The sequence below is a fragment of the Anolis carolinensis genome, chromosome 1 (genome assembly GCF_035594765.1).
Source record: "Anolis carolinensis isolate JA03-04 chromosome 1, rAnoCar3.1.pri, whole genome shotgun sequence".
Lineage (NCBI taxonomy): Eukaryota > Metazoa > Chordata > Lepidosauria > Squamata > Dactyloidae > Anolis > Anolis carolinensis.
Window position 1 is genome coordinate 359,703,149 of NC_085841.1, and position 15,634 is coordinate 359,718,782.

The window sequence follows — 15,634 nt, forward strand, 5'->3', positions numbered from 1 at the left end:
GCCTTTTGGCAGCAATCCTTAGAGAACATTTAGGGAATTTGGTTCTCAGAAACAGCCTTGCTTCTCTGTCTAATTGGACTTCCTCTTTATCACTCTCTGAACCACCTGACTGTTGTTGACTTCCCCTGCCCTCCTCCTGTTCTGACAGCTGTGAAAGGTCATGCTGATCTGAAGCCTCTACTATCTCAACCTGGTCTGCTCATCTTGGCTGCTTGCCGGCTTCTCAGAGTCTCTGACTGCTCAGACTGTCTAACATTGTCAGTTTCAGACAGTGAAAACCCAAATCCACCTTCATCTTCAGACTGAACCACAACACAGCCCACCACCCAAGGAATCCTTTCATTTGGAGATAATTTTATCCTAGATTTTATGTGTTTCCTCCACCACAGGCAGTCATCCCAGTGTTCCTTACCCTCCCCATTGGTGTGGAATTTACATGACCCGCCCACTGCCTCTCCCTTAACTGTTTCCTACTCTCTTCAACTCAGTCTGCATAGCAAATAGAGTAGAACTGAACATATGGGAGAAGTTTGGAGGACTGACTCCACATGATGGAAATTGTAGTTCACCCTGCATCAAGTCAGAGCACTGTGACCCCCAGTGACAACGGACCTGGACCACAATTGGCACACCGTGTCAGGGTTTGCAAAGATACTATATGTGTGTTAACTGGAAAATCAAATGCATGAAGCCAGCTGGCTGAGTTTGCAAGGATTTGGGGAACTGATTTGCAACTGTTGCTATCCTGCTGCTGGAGAACCAGTTTGAACAGGTTTCTGTATGTGTGTTTGAGTGAGTGAGTCTACGGAGAACTGGCTGGAAAGAAGATGGTTCTGTACTCAGAGAGGCCTGACTATTTCTGAGGCCTTGTTCACTACTTATCTCCACTGAAGCACATTAATGGACTAAGAAAGGACTGCTTATAACTGCTGATTTCTGTAAGCAATCAGAGGGACTATTGTAAATACAGTAGAGTCTCACTTATCCAACACTCGCTTATCCAACGTTCTGGATTATCCAACGCATTTTTGTAGTCAATGTTTTCAATGCATTGTGATATTTTGGTGCTTTTTCAGTCAAATTTGTTGTATAACATGATGTTTTGGTGCTTAATTTGTAAAATCATAACCTATTTTGATGTTTAATAGGCTTTTTCTTAATCTCTCCTTATTATCCAACATATTCGCTTATCCAACGTTCTGCCGGCCCGTTTATGTTGGATAAGTGAGACTCTACTGTATATGATATATAAAATTATGATAAAGTTTCATAAAAGATACAGATCAAAGCATTTCTATAAAAGACAGAGACCAAATCACAGGACAGGAGCGTGACCATTATCAGGTTGAAAGCAAATTAAGAAAAGATATATTGTGATTGTAAAAAAAATCATTTTCTTAAAAGTTATTTTTTTTCCTGCTTTGGTGTTTTTTCTTGCTGCAGTGCCACTACTGGCCATGAGGGGGAGCGCGTCGTCGCTGTTCCAGGCGCGGACTGTACCATCGCGGGCATCGGAAAGGGGGAGGAAGGCATCTTCACACGATTCCACCTTGCTCAGAATGGAAGGCGCCGGCTTCTGCTTTCCAAGCCGGAGGAAGCGGGAGCGCTCTGCGCATGCGTGGTATGGCTGCTGGACTTCAATGGGGCTGCTGTGCGGGGCAGGCGCGGTGGGCGCGGCGGTGGCGGCCGTGTACGTGGGGACGCTGCCCCCCTCCGTGCCCGGGGGGGACTCCGGTAACGTAGCAGGCCTGGGCCCTCTCTTTCCAACCCCTAAAGACACGTGCATGCATCACTTGGCCCCAAATGCATATGTTTCAATGAGGGTTGCCACATTCCATACGGAAGAGTGCTCCTGTGCCTTTAATTAGTGCCAGATCCAAAACTGGAGAAAGCTCCTGTGCTTTTAAATGTTGCAAGGTTGCAATCTGGATAGGCTGTTGTTGCCACTGGTTTAAAATTGGCTCTTGTGCATTTAATTATATATTGGGTTGCTGTTTTTCAAGCTGCATGGCCATGTTCCAGTAGCATTCTCTTCTGACGCTTCGCCTGCATCTGCAACTATATCAGGCATGGACTAAACTTGGGCCCTCCAGGTGTTTTAGACTTCAACTCCCACCATTCCTAACCTAGCATTGAACCATGACATCTACAGCAGTATTAAACTGCATTAACTCTACAGTGTAGATCAGTTCTGGGCAAACCTGGGCCCTCCAGGTGTTTTGGACTACAATTCCCACAATTCCTAACAGCCTTGTAGTTCAAAACACCTGGAGGGCCCAAGTTGGCCCATGCCTGGGCTATATAATAATAATAATAATACTAATAATAATTGTTGTTGTTGTTGTTATTTATGTCCTGCCTTATCTCCCTGTGGGGACTCAGGGTGGTTTACAACAATAGCCTACAATAGAAAACAAAAAACAAACCACCTAAAACCACCCAAATCTAATGGCACCTTCAGAAGTTTGTTGGAGGTGAGACAAGTGGAGTGGATATATATGTATGTGTATATATATACAGTAGAGTCTCACTTATCCAAGCTAAACGGGCTGGCAGAACGTTGGATAAGCTAATATGTTGGATAATAAGGAGGGATTAAGGAAAAGCCTATTAAACATCAAATTAGGTTATGATGTTACAAATTAAGCACCAAAACATCATGTTAGACAATAAGTTTGACAGAAAAAGTAGTTCAATACGCAGTAATGCTATGTAGTAATTACTGTATTTACGAATTTAGCACCAAAATATCACATTGTATTGAAAACATTGACTACAAATTGCGTTGGATAATCCAGAACGTTGGATAAGTGAGACTCTACTGTATATATATGTCTCTCTCTATATATATATCTGTGGAATAATGTTCAAGGTGGGAGAAAGAACCTTTGTCTGTTTAAGGCAGTGGTTCCCAACCTGTGGTCCGTGGACCACCAGTAGTCCGCAAGAACCACTGTTACTACTATGGATAATAACAGCCCAACCTATTTTTTTCTTCTTGTTGTGTTCATGTTTAGGCCCGTCCCTGGGGTTATTTGGGGTGCTGATTAAGAAAATTGCATTGGATAGATCACATCAAATATGTGGGTGAGCAGATGGCCACTACTGGATGGCATATGTTTTGTATCAGAAATTAGTTGATGTGGTCTATCCAATGTAATGTTCTAAATCAGGACGCCAAATAATCAAACCGAATCTAAAGTTGACCAAGAACTGATTAGTAACCCTTTTGGTACTAAGGTTGGAAGTAGTCCCTGGTCAAAAAAAAAGGTTAGAAACCACTGATTTAAGGAAATGTGTATGTTGCAATTAGCAAGCTTGAATAACAGCAACAACAACAACAACAATTTTATTCTTGTACCCCGCCTCCATTTCCCCGAAGGGACTCGGGGCGGCTTACATAAGAAAAACTGTCCATACATTTAAAACACAATATAATAACATAGTTATAAAACAACATAACATAACAATGATTAAAACCAAGGCATCAATTGCTGTGTACAGAGGGTGATTAGTGCAAAACTCTGAGTAAAGTCCATGAGTAAAATAGGAGACGGGTGGGGGTGGGTTGCAAGGAACCGATCACGTTAAAACACTAAAACCTATAAAATGGGGGTGATATTGAAGTGCAGCACAGTTTGAAAACAAGATACAGTAGAGTCTCACTTATCCAAGCTAAATGGGCTGGCAGAACCTTGGATAAGCGAATATGTTGGATAATAAGGAGGGATTAAGGAAAAGCCCATTAAACATCAAATTAGGTTATGGTTTTACAAATTAGGCACCAAAATATCATGTTATACAACAAACTGGACAAAAAATGTAGTTCAATATGCAGTAATGTTATGTTGTAATTACTGTATTTACAAATTATCACCAAAATATCACGATATATTGAAAACATTGACTACAAATATGCATTGGCTAATCCAGAACCTTGGATAAGTGAGTCTTTGATAAGTGAGACTCTACTGTACATTGAGTAGTCCATGAAACTTCAAAGTCCATTAGTGAGAGTATTTGCATTGAGCTGTGGTTTTCAACCTGTGGGTCCCAGATGTTTTGGCCTACAACTCTCAGAAATCCCAGCCAATTTACCAGCTGTTAGGATTTCTGGGAGCTGTAGGCCAAAACATCTGGGGACCCACAGGTTGAGAACCACTGGCATAGAGGTAGCCTGGCCTTTGTTGCCTGGGGTCATCCTCTGTTTGGGAGGTATTAACTGGCATTTGATTGTTTGCTGTCTGGAGTTGTCCTGTTTCTGAGTGGGGTTCCTTGTTATTATTGAGGGTTTTTTTTTAATACTGGTAGCCAGATTGTGTTCATTTTCATGGTTTCCTCCTTTCTGTTGAAATTGTTCACATACTTTTGGATTTCAATGGCTTCTCTGTGTAGTCGGACATGATGGTTGTCAGAGTGGTCCAGCATTTCTGTGTCTTCAAATAATATTCTGTGTCCAGGTTGGTTCATCATGTGCCCTGCTATCACTGACTTCTCTAGTTGAGTTAGTCTGCAGCGTCTTTCATGAACAAAATCAATTACCATAATTAAAAAGCACCAGAATCAAGGCAGTATATAAAGAACACCACTCAGAAACAGGGGAACTCCAGACAGCAGGGAATCAAGGGCAAGTTAACACCTCCCAAACAGCGGATTTCCCTATGTAACAACAGCCAGGCTTTGCAGCTTCATGGCTACTCAATGCTCTTCAAACTTGCCAGTTGTAACATTCACACTTGCTTCAAACAGACAAGGGTTCTTTCTCCCACCCTGGACAGTCCACAAATATATATACAATCCACTTGTCTCATTTCCAACAGACCTGTGAACAAACCTCTGAGTATGCCTGCCATAGATGCAGGCGAAACATCAGGAGATAATGCTCCAGGAACATGGCTAGACAGGCCGAAGTACTCACAGCAACTCGGTGATTCTGGCCATGAAAGCTTTCGACAACACAATAATAAAAGTGTCAGGAGCCACCTTCAATTTGAAACTGGAAACCCTAATTTTGCATATATTTTCTTTTACCATGCTTCCATTTATCTGTGCCAAGTATTAAAAAAAATGCAAGTTGGAAGTTTGTTTAATGGATAGTAAAGATAGCATGAATAGAAGGGACTTGCTCTTTATATATATATATATATATATATATATATATACACACACATATACACAAAGTGCATATTTGACAATATGGTGGAGCATCGCAACAGTTACACTTTCTCTTTATTATTGTTATTATTTTCAGCTCAATAAATGTATAAGTTTAATTATTGTGGGGATGAAAATAATAACAATAAAGAAGAGGAGGAGAAAGTGTAACTGTTGTGATACCTCACCATGTAGTCATTATGTGTAATAGATTGAAAAGACAGTGTGAAAAGAAAAGACTATATATATTACCGTATATACTTGAGTATAAGCCGACTCGAATATAAGCCGAGGCACCTAATTTTACCACAAAAAAACTGGGAAAACATTGACTCCAGTATAAGCCGAGGGTGGTAAATTTCAGAAATAAAAATAGATACCAATACAGTTACTTTGAGGCATCAGTAGGGTAAATGTTTTTGAATATTTACATGAAGCTCAAATTTAAGATAAGACTGTTAAACTCTGATCAAATCCTTATTCTCATCTTCTTCAATGTAAATGTGCTTGTGTATCCTTTTAATGATACAGTAGAGTCTCACTTATCCAAAGTTCTGGATTATCCTTATGTATCCTTTTATTAATAATAGAGTAAAATAATACATGTAATAATAATAATAATAAATACAGGAAAATAATACATGTAATAATAAATAGAGTAAAATAATAAATACAACAACAACAACAACAATAATAAGAATAATAATAAGAAGAAGATCAGAGTGAAATAATAAATGTACATGTATTATTATTAATAATAATAATAAAAATAGAGTAAAATAAATGTAATAGTAGCATTAATAATATACAAAAATAGAGAAAACATAATAAATATAATAATACCAATAATATATTCTCGAGTATAAACTGACCCAAATACAAGCCAACCAGGACCCTCACCCGAGTATAAGCTGAGGGGGGGGGGGGCTTTTTCAGTCTTAAAAAAAGGGCCGAAAAACTAGGCTTATACTCGAGTATATACAGTACATTTCTGCACTTAGCGCAAGGGCAGATTTCCACTGTTTCAGTGATCTGAATCATGCTACCCTTTCGATAGCCTTGGATTACAATTCCCAGCAGCCTTAGGCAACATAGGCAATGGTGGGGATGCTGGAAGTTGCAATCCAAAACCAACTGGAGGGCCATATGCCAGCACTAGTTCAGTGAGACCATGTTCTACATTATTTGATTTTCTTTCTTTCAGCATTCACACCCATACATAAAAACTAGAAATTAAAATGGCCTGAGTGAATTCTCACATTAGGTATTTAATGAGAAGTCTTTACACTTGAGAATTGTAGTTAATTCCTTCAAGGCTGCCTTTGCAATTAATAGTCATCATCTGATTTCCTGACTGCCGTCTCCATTTCGCTTAATGACTCTGAACCTAGGTATTGGAAATCTTTATTTATTTCAGTGTCTTCATCACCCACTTTAAAGTTAAGCAAATCATCTGTTTTTGTCATCCGAATAGTCAGCTGTAGTCCTTCTTTTGCACTTTTTCACGTTAACTTTCATCAGTGGTCTTTCCAAGTCTTTGATATTTGCCACTGAATTTGGCATTCTTTGCAGCAGTGGCTTATGTCAGATTTTTTTAGTAGCCAATGTTTTTGTAGTCAATGTTTTCAATACATTGCAATGTTTTGGTGCTAAATTAATAAATTACTACATAATGTTAGAGTAGAGTCTCACTTATCCAACATTCGCTTATCCAACATTCTGGATTATCCAATGCATTTTTGTAGTCAATGTTTTCAATACATCGTGAAATTTTGGTGCTACATTCGTAAATACAGTAATTACTATGTAGCATTACTGCATATTGAACTACTTTTTCAGTCAAATTTGTTGTATAACATGATGTTTTGGTGCTTAATTTGTAAAAACATAACCTAATTTGATGTTTAATAGGCTTCTCCTTAATCTCTCCTTGTTATCCAACGTATTCGCTTATCCAACGTTCTGCCGGCCCGTTTATGTTGGATAAGTGAGACTCTACTGTACCATCTATTGAATTGCTTTTTTTGTCTATTTGTTGTAAAACATGATGTTTTGATGCTTAATTTGTAAAATCATAACGTATTTTGACATTTAATAGTATTTTCCTTACTCCTGCCTTATTATCCAATATTTTCACTTACCCAACGTTCTGCCTTCCCGTTTATTTGGAATAAGCAAGACTCTACTGTAATATTATCTGATCAGTTTGGTTTGAATAATCATATCCACACACATTTACAGCTTTCTGTGGAATTTATTTTGTAGGAATATTTGTGATTATGTAAAGAAAAATAGCACATATAGCAGGCATGGGCGAACTTGGGCCCTCCATGTGTTTTGGACTTCAACTCCCACAATTCCTAACAGCCTACCGGCTGTTAGGAATTATGGGAGTTGAAGTCCAAAACACATGGAGGGCCAAAGTTTGCCCATGCCTGATATATAGGATAAGTATCGCTTATTAAAAATGCTTGAGACCAGAAATGTTCCTTATCATAGTTTGGAATTTTGGGATGCTTGCATATGAATAATGGGATATCTTGGAAATTGACCCATATATATATATATATATATATATATATATATATATATATATATACACACACACACACACACACATACACACACACACACAGTAGAGTCTCACTTATCCAAGCCTCGCTTATCCAAGCCTCTGGATTATCCAAGCCATTTTTGTAGTCAATGTTTGCAATGTATCATGATATTTTGGTGCTAAATTAGTAAATACAGTAATTACAACATAATTGAACTACTTTTTCTGTCAAATTTGTTGTATAACATGATGTTTTGGTGCTTAATTTGTAAAATCATAACCTAATTTCATGTTTAATAGGCTTTTCCTTAATCCCTCCTTATTATCCAAGATATTCGCTGATCCAAGCTTCTGCCGGCCTGTTTAGCTTGGATAAGTGAGACTCTACTGTATTATATATATATATATATATATATATATATATATATATATATATATCGTAGTCTTTATAATATATTATATTATAATATATATTATAATTGTTATTGTTATTTATTCATTTATTTAAAATACTGTTTAAAATTACTTTCATTGATATACATATACATATATATATATATGTATATGAATGAATGTAATTTTAAACAGTATTTTAAATAAATGAATAAAAATAATAAAAATAATTTTGTGCATGAAACAAAGTTGATGTGTATCGAACCATCAGAAAGTAAAGGTGTCACTATCCCAGCCACCCATGTGAATAATTTTGGATTTTACAGTGTTTCAGATTTTGAAATTCCACATAAGGGATACTCAATCTGTACTTTTGCTTAAAATTAAGGAAAAAAATAGTACCCTTGTAAGAACACTATTCTTTTTAAGGTCATACATATCTTGTTATCAACAGTATATTTAGAATCATAGAGTTGGAAGAGGTCCACTTCACCTAGCCACAGCCAATCTGCTTTGTACCTTTTCCTTCCCGCTGCTCTTGGCCTGAAAGGAGTAGGTTTTTAAAGTCCAAACCCCTCTATTTATTTAAGTTGGATCATGAACGGTCTGTGTGCCATGTTTGGTCCAGATCCATCAAGCCATGGATAAGCTTTTGTGGTACAAACCAACATACATACATGTAAACACACTTTGAGTTTTATATATCGAGACAGAAGAAAAGATATATATGAGCCTGTGGGCACAGTTAATGTGCAATTTTGTCTTTACCTGTGACTGATTGAAGTGCAAGAGATTTTGTGAAGCAGAAATATCTGTTAGTCTGTTCCTTAATGTTTCTTAATGCTTGAGTCCTGGGAAGAATACCTGGAAGCTGATATTCTAGTCTTAGTCTATTAAACATGGTTAATTGCAATACAACATGAATAAATAAACATAAATTATAGAGGGTTTGGAAATTTTTCCATTTAAAAATACCACACTGGAAAGTTTTCAACTCATATCTCTGACTTGTGGAAACCTTGATTCTTAATGGAATTTGTTGTGCATCATTGACATGCGCAAACTGGATGTGCAGAAATGAGACTGAGTTATTTATCTGCAACACATTCTAAGGTTGAGTATTTTTTTCCAAGTTACAAAAGCTTTTAAAAACCAGTCCAACAAAGTGTGTTCTGATGCAAGGTATAGATAACGTTTCAGACATTGATTTCACTATAAAGCTTGGATTCTTTGGGGAAAAATGATCAGGAGGGAAAAAGATGAGATGGTTTCTTTTATGATCCTTTTTGTCGCTTTGTGTGCATGAAACATCACCTTCCAGGAAATGTGGGTTGGTCACCAATAAGGTTGGAAATACACCTCATCCAAAAAACACTTTTGTCAATTAAAAGGTCAAATAATATCAAATGACAGACAGCTCGTTTTTGGTATTGTTGCTCTTGTTTAGTGATTCACCGAAGTATAAAACACATTGTTTATCTTTCTCATAATGTTAGTGTTATTATTGTTGCAAATTATTTTAAATTGTAACATTAGACTTGGATGTTTTGGCAGGCCTTTGGAGATACAGTCATTAATTAATCAGCCCCAGAGGGTTTTTAATAATCTATCCTGTATTTATCACGATTTTACCATTTATGTGTTTTAAATGCCACTTTTTATCCTGTATTTTTTAATTGATATATTGTATTACTGTTTTATTTTTTTAGAAGGAGCCCCCGTGGCCTAGTGGATTAAAGCCTTGTAACTTGAAGGTTGGGTTGCTGACCTGAAGGCTGCCAGGTTCGAATCCCACATGGGGAGAGTGCTGATGAGCTCCCTTTATCAGCTCCAGCTCCATGCGGGGACATGAGAGAAGCCTCCCACAAGGATGGTAAAACATCAAAACATCCGGGGGTCCCCTGGGCAACGTCCTTGCAGACGGCCAATTCTCTAACCCCAGAAGCAACTCAGGTTGCTCCTGACACGAAGAAAAAAAATTTATAGTGTGATTTGTATTATGTTGCCTATATTTTGTCCTATATTGTTTGGGCCTCTGCCCCATGTAAGCCGCCTCGAGTCCCCGCAGGGAGATGGTGGTGGGATATAAATAAAGTTTTATTTATTTATTTTATTTATTACTACTTGGAGACCCGGCGATGCCCGGGTCATTTGAGAAAGGCATTGTTTGCCTGTGTTCCAAGTGTAGCCTATATCCAATGTCAGGTGGGTTCAGTGGGTGCGAGTGAGCTCCAACTCCCATATGCAAGTCCCATCGTCCAGTGTCCATCCCCCTCCAAACAGAGCCAGTATGTAGAATAGGTCATGAGGGCTCCATGTAGCATGTTTGGTCTTGATCAGTCATTTGTGTGGGTCGCGGTGCTCTCAGGAAGTGAGTGAAGGTATTGGAAGTCCCATCGTCCATGGTCCATCATCCTCCAAACTGCACCTGGGTGTAGAGTGAGTCATGGGTGTTCTCTGTTTGAAGTTTGGTCTTGATGAGACATTGATGGGGGTGACAGTGGTCTCAGGAAGTGAATGAATATACTGCAAGTCCCATCATCCAAGGTCCAAGCTCTTTCATATCTCACCAAGATGTAGAGTGGGCCATGGTGGCTCTATGTGCCAAGTTTGGTCTTGATCAGTCATTGGTGGGGGTCACAGTAGTCCCAGGAAGTGACTGAAGATATTTTAAGTCCCCTCATCCACGGTCCCTCTTCCCCCAAACTGCACCAGGATGTAAAGTGGGCTACCCTGCACCTGCGTGTCAAGTTTGATACAGTTTTGTCATTCATGGGCATCACAGTGGTTTGTGGGAGGTGGATTGGATGAAGGTACTGCAAATCCCATAATCCTTGGTCCACCCTCCGTCAAACTGCTGCAGCATGTGAAGTGTGTCATTTGGGATATGTGTGCCTGGTTTGGTTCAGTTCTGTGATTTGTGGCAGTTGCTGTGGTCTCAAGAAGTGAGGGAAGGTACTGCAAATTCCATCATCCTTGGTCCATCCTGCCCCAATATACATCAGGACGTAAAGGGGGCCAAAGGGGTTCTGTGTGCCATGTTTGGTCCATTTCTATCATTGGTGGGCATTGCAGTAGTCTGTGGGAGTTTAAGTGTTTGAAAGTACTGCAGATCCCATCATCTGTGGTCCATCATCCCCCAAATGGCAGCAGGTCATAAAGTGCATCGTGGGGATGAAGTGTGCCAAGTCTGGTGCAGATCCGTCATTCCTGTTGGTCTCAGTGGCCTGGGATAGTTGCGGCCAATCAAAACGCGAGCACATATTCCGCCAGGCCAATCAAAACGCTGATACATACTCCGATTTCACTTTTATTATATATATAGATTTATTACATTTATTATGTATCTCTTTTTTCTCTTAAAGAGACTCAGAACGATGTACTGTGCTAGTAACAATACACTAGAATTTGAAACCGAAAGCCTATAAACATTAAAATAGAATTTATTTGTTTGTTTGTTTGTTTACAGTATTTATATTCTGCCTTCTCACCCTGAAGGGGACTCAGGGCGGATCACAGAACATACATATGTGGCAAACATTTAATGCCATTTATATACTGACAAGACAAACAATTGTACATAGATAGAGGTTTATATAGGAATTTCCCATCTTCGGCATCTTGGGGGCTATTGTTGCTCCATCTCCCTGCCGAAGAGCTTTGTTCGTAAACTTCTTCCTTGACCAAATTGCCAGCATTTGGCATTTTCTTATGGGTGCCTTAAAATACCTCCCCGCTTTTAAGCAGTACCTATTTATCTACTCACATTTTGCTTTCAAACTGCTAGGTAGGCGGGTGGGCTAAAGGCCAGGAGCTCACCCTGACCCAGGCTTCGAACTGTTAACCTTTTGATTGGCAAGATTTACTGCAGCTGATGGTTTAACCTGCTGTGCTAAAGCCTGGCCCTAAGAATTAAACTTATAACTATCTAATAATTAATAATTGAAATCATACATACACACACACACACACACATATAAACATACACACCATACACTGTTAGGAGCACCAAAGAAGATAACAGATTTGATACTTCTAATTAGGAAAAAAGCAACACACAAATTAGTTAGCCCTTGTTGTGAAATTATGGGTACATCCACACTGTACACATGATGCAGTTTGACAACACTTGACCTGCAGTGTGAATCTACAAATCTCATAATTTCATAGCCTTAAATCTTGGCACTTAAAGTGCATTAATTCTACACTGTAAATTCACTCTCTGTTTCTGACAGTTCTCAGGATAAAAATGGAGCAAATATCCAAAATGCTTGGGATCAAAAGTATTTTGGATGTTGGAATACCTGTATTTGCATATACAATAGAGTCTCACTTATCCAACATTCGCTTATCCAACGTTCTGGATTATCCAATTCATTTTTGTAGTCAATGTTTTCAATACATTGTGATATTTTGGTGCTAAATTAGTAAATACAGCAATTACTACATAGCATTACTGCGTATTGAACTACTTTTTCTGTCAAATTTGTTGTATAACATGATGTTTTGGTGCTTAATTTGTAAAATCATAACCTAATTTGATGTTTAATAGACTTCTCCTTAATCTCTCCTTATTATCCAACATATTCGCTTATCCAACGTTCTGTCGGCCCGTTTATATTGGATAAGTGAGACTCTACTGTATGTGAATTAGAGATGGGGCCCAAGGATCACAGATGTGAGGCACAATTCAATGTATGTTTTATTAGTTAATTTGAGAATTAATTTAAGACAGTTGGGAGAGCTATTTATTATTATTATTAATAATAATAATAATAATAATAATAATAATAATAATAATATCCTGATTTATCTCCCTCAAATGGGACTCAAAGCAGCTTTCCATTCTCTTCAATCATTTGAAGAACTTAAAATTGTACTTTTAGGTCATTCATAATACCTATGGAGCTCCTGATGGCGCAGCGGGTTAAACTGCTGAGTTGCTGAACTTGCTGACTGATAGGTTCGCGGTTTGAATCCGGGGAGCGGGATGAGCTCCCACTATTAGCCCCAGCTTCTGCCAACCTAGCAGTTCGAAAGCATGCAAATGTGAGTAGATCAATAGGTACCACTCTGGCGGGAAGGTAACGGCGCTCCATGCCGGCTACATGGCCTTGGAGGTGTCTATGGACAACGCCAGTTCTTCGGCTTAGAAATGGAGATGAGCACCAACCCCAGAGTCGGACATGACTAGACTTAATGTCAGGGGAAAACCTTTACCTTTACCTAAGTGTCATTAATTCAATCTGTAAAGCCAGTAGTTTCCCAATACATCACTTATACCTCCAATACACCCATTGAAACTAACTTCCCCTGCCTTTTCCCACTTGAAAAGCGTCATCATAAAACAAAACATTAAAAGTTAAAATTGTTCTTCACGCATTGAGCATCATGTTCCACTTTCAGATTGTGGGTAAATGCATAATGCACTCTTCTTTTGCTTTTACTCTTCCGGAAATGTCGATTCCCAAGAAAGTGGAGCTGTCCTCCGCAGCAACATCATGACGTGATTTAATAAAAGGAAGATGGGGTGATATTTTAAGCAAATCCTTTCCTAAGTATAGCCATGTACCAAAGGAGCTTAGAGAGTGCACAGTTGACTGTGGCTCGAAAAAAAACAAAACAAAGCCCAGAACTAATTCCCAAATGTTTTCTTCCCGGAGTGCCAGCGAAACACATTATAAGTCAGAAACCAGAACCATCTGTAAATTAATTAATGTATGTGGGGCAACTATATTTCCAGTGTGATATAAACCAGAGTGTTTGTTGACGGGTGCGTCTACACTGTAGAATTAATGCAGTTTGAACCCACCTTAGCTGCCATGACTCAATGCTAAGAAATCTTGGGAGAAGTAGTGTTTTGAAGTCTTTGACTTTCTATGCCAAAGTGTGCAAGTTGCTCATTAAACTGCACATCCTAGAATTCCATAACATTGAGTCATGGCAGTCAAAGTGGTGTCGTACTGCATTAATTCTACAATGTAGATCCACCCATGCATAATACTGTGTTTTGGACTGAAGGCAAAGTCTTGTTCAGTTTGGGTTTTCTTTGTGTATGTGTGGTTTTTTTTTTTAGGGTAGCTCTTTTACCCTGATCTTGCATTATGAATGTATTAAGTTATGCAATATGTAATTCTCCCCATTTATAAAAAAGAACCACTCTGTAAATATTAACTAATCCCTCGATATGTGGCTTGGAAGTGGGCGAGTGCCCTTATTTTATTTTATTTTTCTTTGCAAATGGATGGGGAAACCATAAGAAGGGCTTTTAGAGGGATTGGACCAGGGTGTGAAAGAGATAATGTTTTTACCCCATGGGATGCTTTGGTGCCAAGCATCTGGAATTCCCACTTCTGTATATGAAAGGCTTTCTTTCCTCGTCTCCTTTTATTTATAACCGTCTTTTTGTTCCCAGATTTGTTTATAAAATGAAATCAAATCGAGCACACAGAGCTAAAAACATTCAGGAGGTTGTGAATAAAATAGTATTAAACTGTTCATGTTCCAGAAGCATTCTCTCCTGACGTTTCACCCACATCTATGGCAGGCATCCTCAGAGGTTGTGAGGAGTTGGAAACTAGGCAAGTGGAGTATATATATCTGTGGAATAATGTCTAGGGTGGGAGAAAGAACTCTTGTCTGCTTGAGGGAAGTGTGAATTCTGCAATAGGCCAGCTTGATTAGCATTGAATAGCTTGGTAGCTTCAAAGCCTAGTTGTTTCCTGCCTGGGGGAATCCTTTGTTGGGAGCTGTTATATTCCATAGATAGATAAACCCCACTTGCTCAGTTTCCAACACCCCACAACCTCTGAGGATGCCTGCCATAGATGTGGGTGAAACGTCAGAAGAGAATGCTTCTGGAACAAGGCCATAAAACTCACGGCAACCCAGTGATTCCAGCCATGAAAGCCTTCGACAACACATTCTTCATATAATTACCAGCCATTTGAAATGATGAGGCAAAAGCACTAAGACACCATCTACACTGCCCTACAGTGCAGTTAAACTATGGTCAGTGTAGACTCATCACTATATTGTAAAAACCTACACTTACTATATACAGTAGAGTCTCACTTATCCAACACTCGCTTATCCAACGTTCTGGAATATCCAATGCATTTTTGTAGACAGTGTTTTCAATACATCGTGATATTTTGGTGATAAATTCGTAAATACAGTAATTACTACACAGCATTACCATGTATTGAACTACTTTTTCTGTCAAATTTGTTGTATAACATGATGTTTTGGTGCATAATTTGTAAAATTATAACCTAATCTGATGTTTAATAAGCTTTTCCTTAATCCCTCCTTATTATCCAACATATCCGCTTATCCAACGTTCTGCCGGCCGTTTGTGTTGGATAAGTGAGACTCTACTGTAATACAGTTTCAAACTAAGATAAGTCAGTAAGATAATTTCCTTTAAAATGTCTTTATATGCTGATGAAATTACAGCAAAAAGAAGGCCCTTCTAATCTCCATAGGGTTTTGGATCTGGGAATGACGACTAAGAAGCCATCCTCATATCTC

At 38.6% G+C, this 15,634-nt stretch overlaps 1 protein-coding gene across 8 annotated transcripts in view; it reads left to right on the plus strand.

Annotated features, from left to right (window-relative positions):
- The first annotated feature begins 1,449 nt into the window (after positions 1 to 1,449).
- tmem260 (transmembrane protein 260) overlaps positions 1,450 to 15,634 on the plus strand; it is a 123,610-nt gene continuing 109,425 nt past the window's right edge. For 6 of the 8 annotated variants that reach the window (XM_062968638.1, XM_008122165.3, XM_062968635.1 and 3 more), the window contains exon 1: positions 1,450 to 1,734. In XM_062968638.1, coding sequence (XP_062824708.1) covers positions 1,458 to 1,734 — 277 coding nt within the window. In that variant the 5' untranslated portion in view covers positions 1,450 to 1,457. Of the gene's footprint in view, positions 1,735 to 5,922; positions 6,546 to 15,634 lie in introns of those variants that run through there. The other 2 variants (XM_062968640.1, XM_062968639.1) reach the window with 2 other exon arrangements.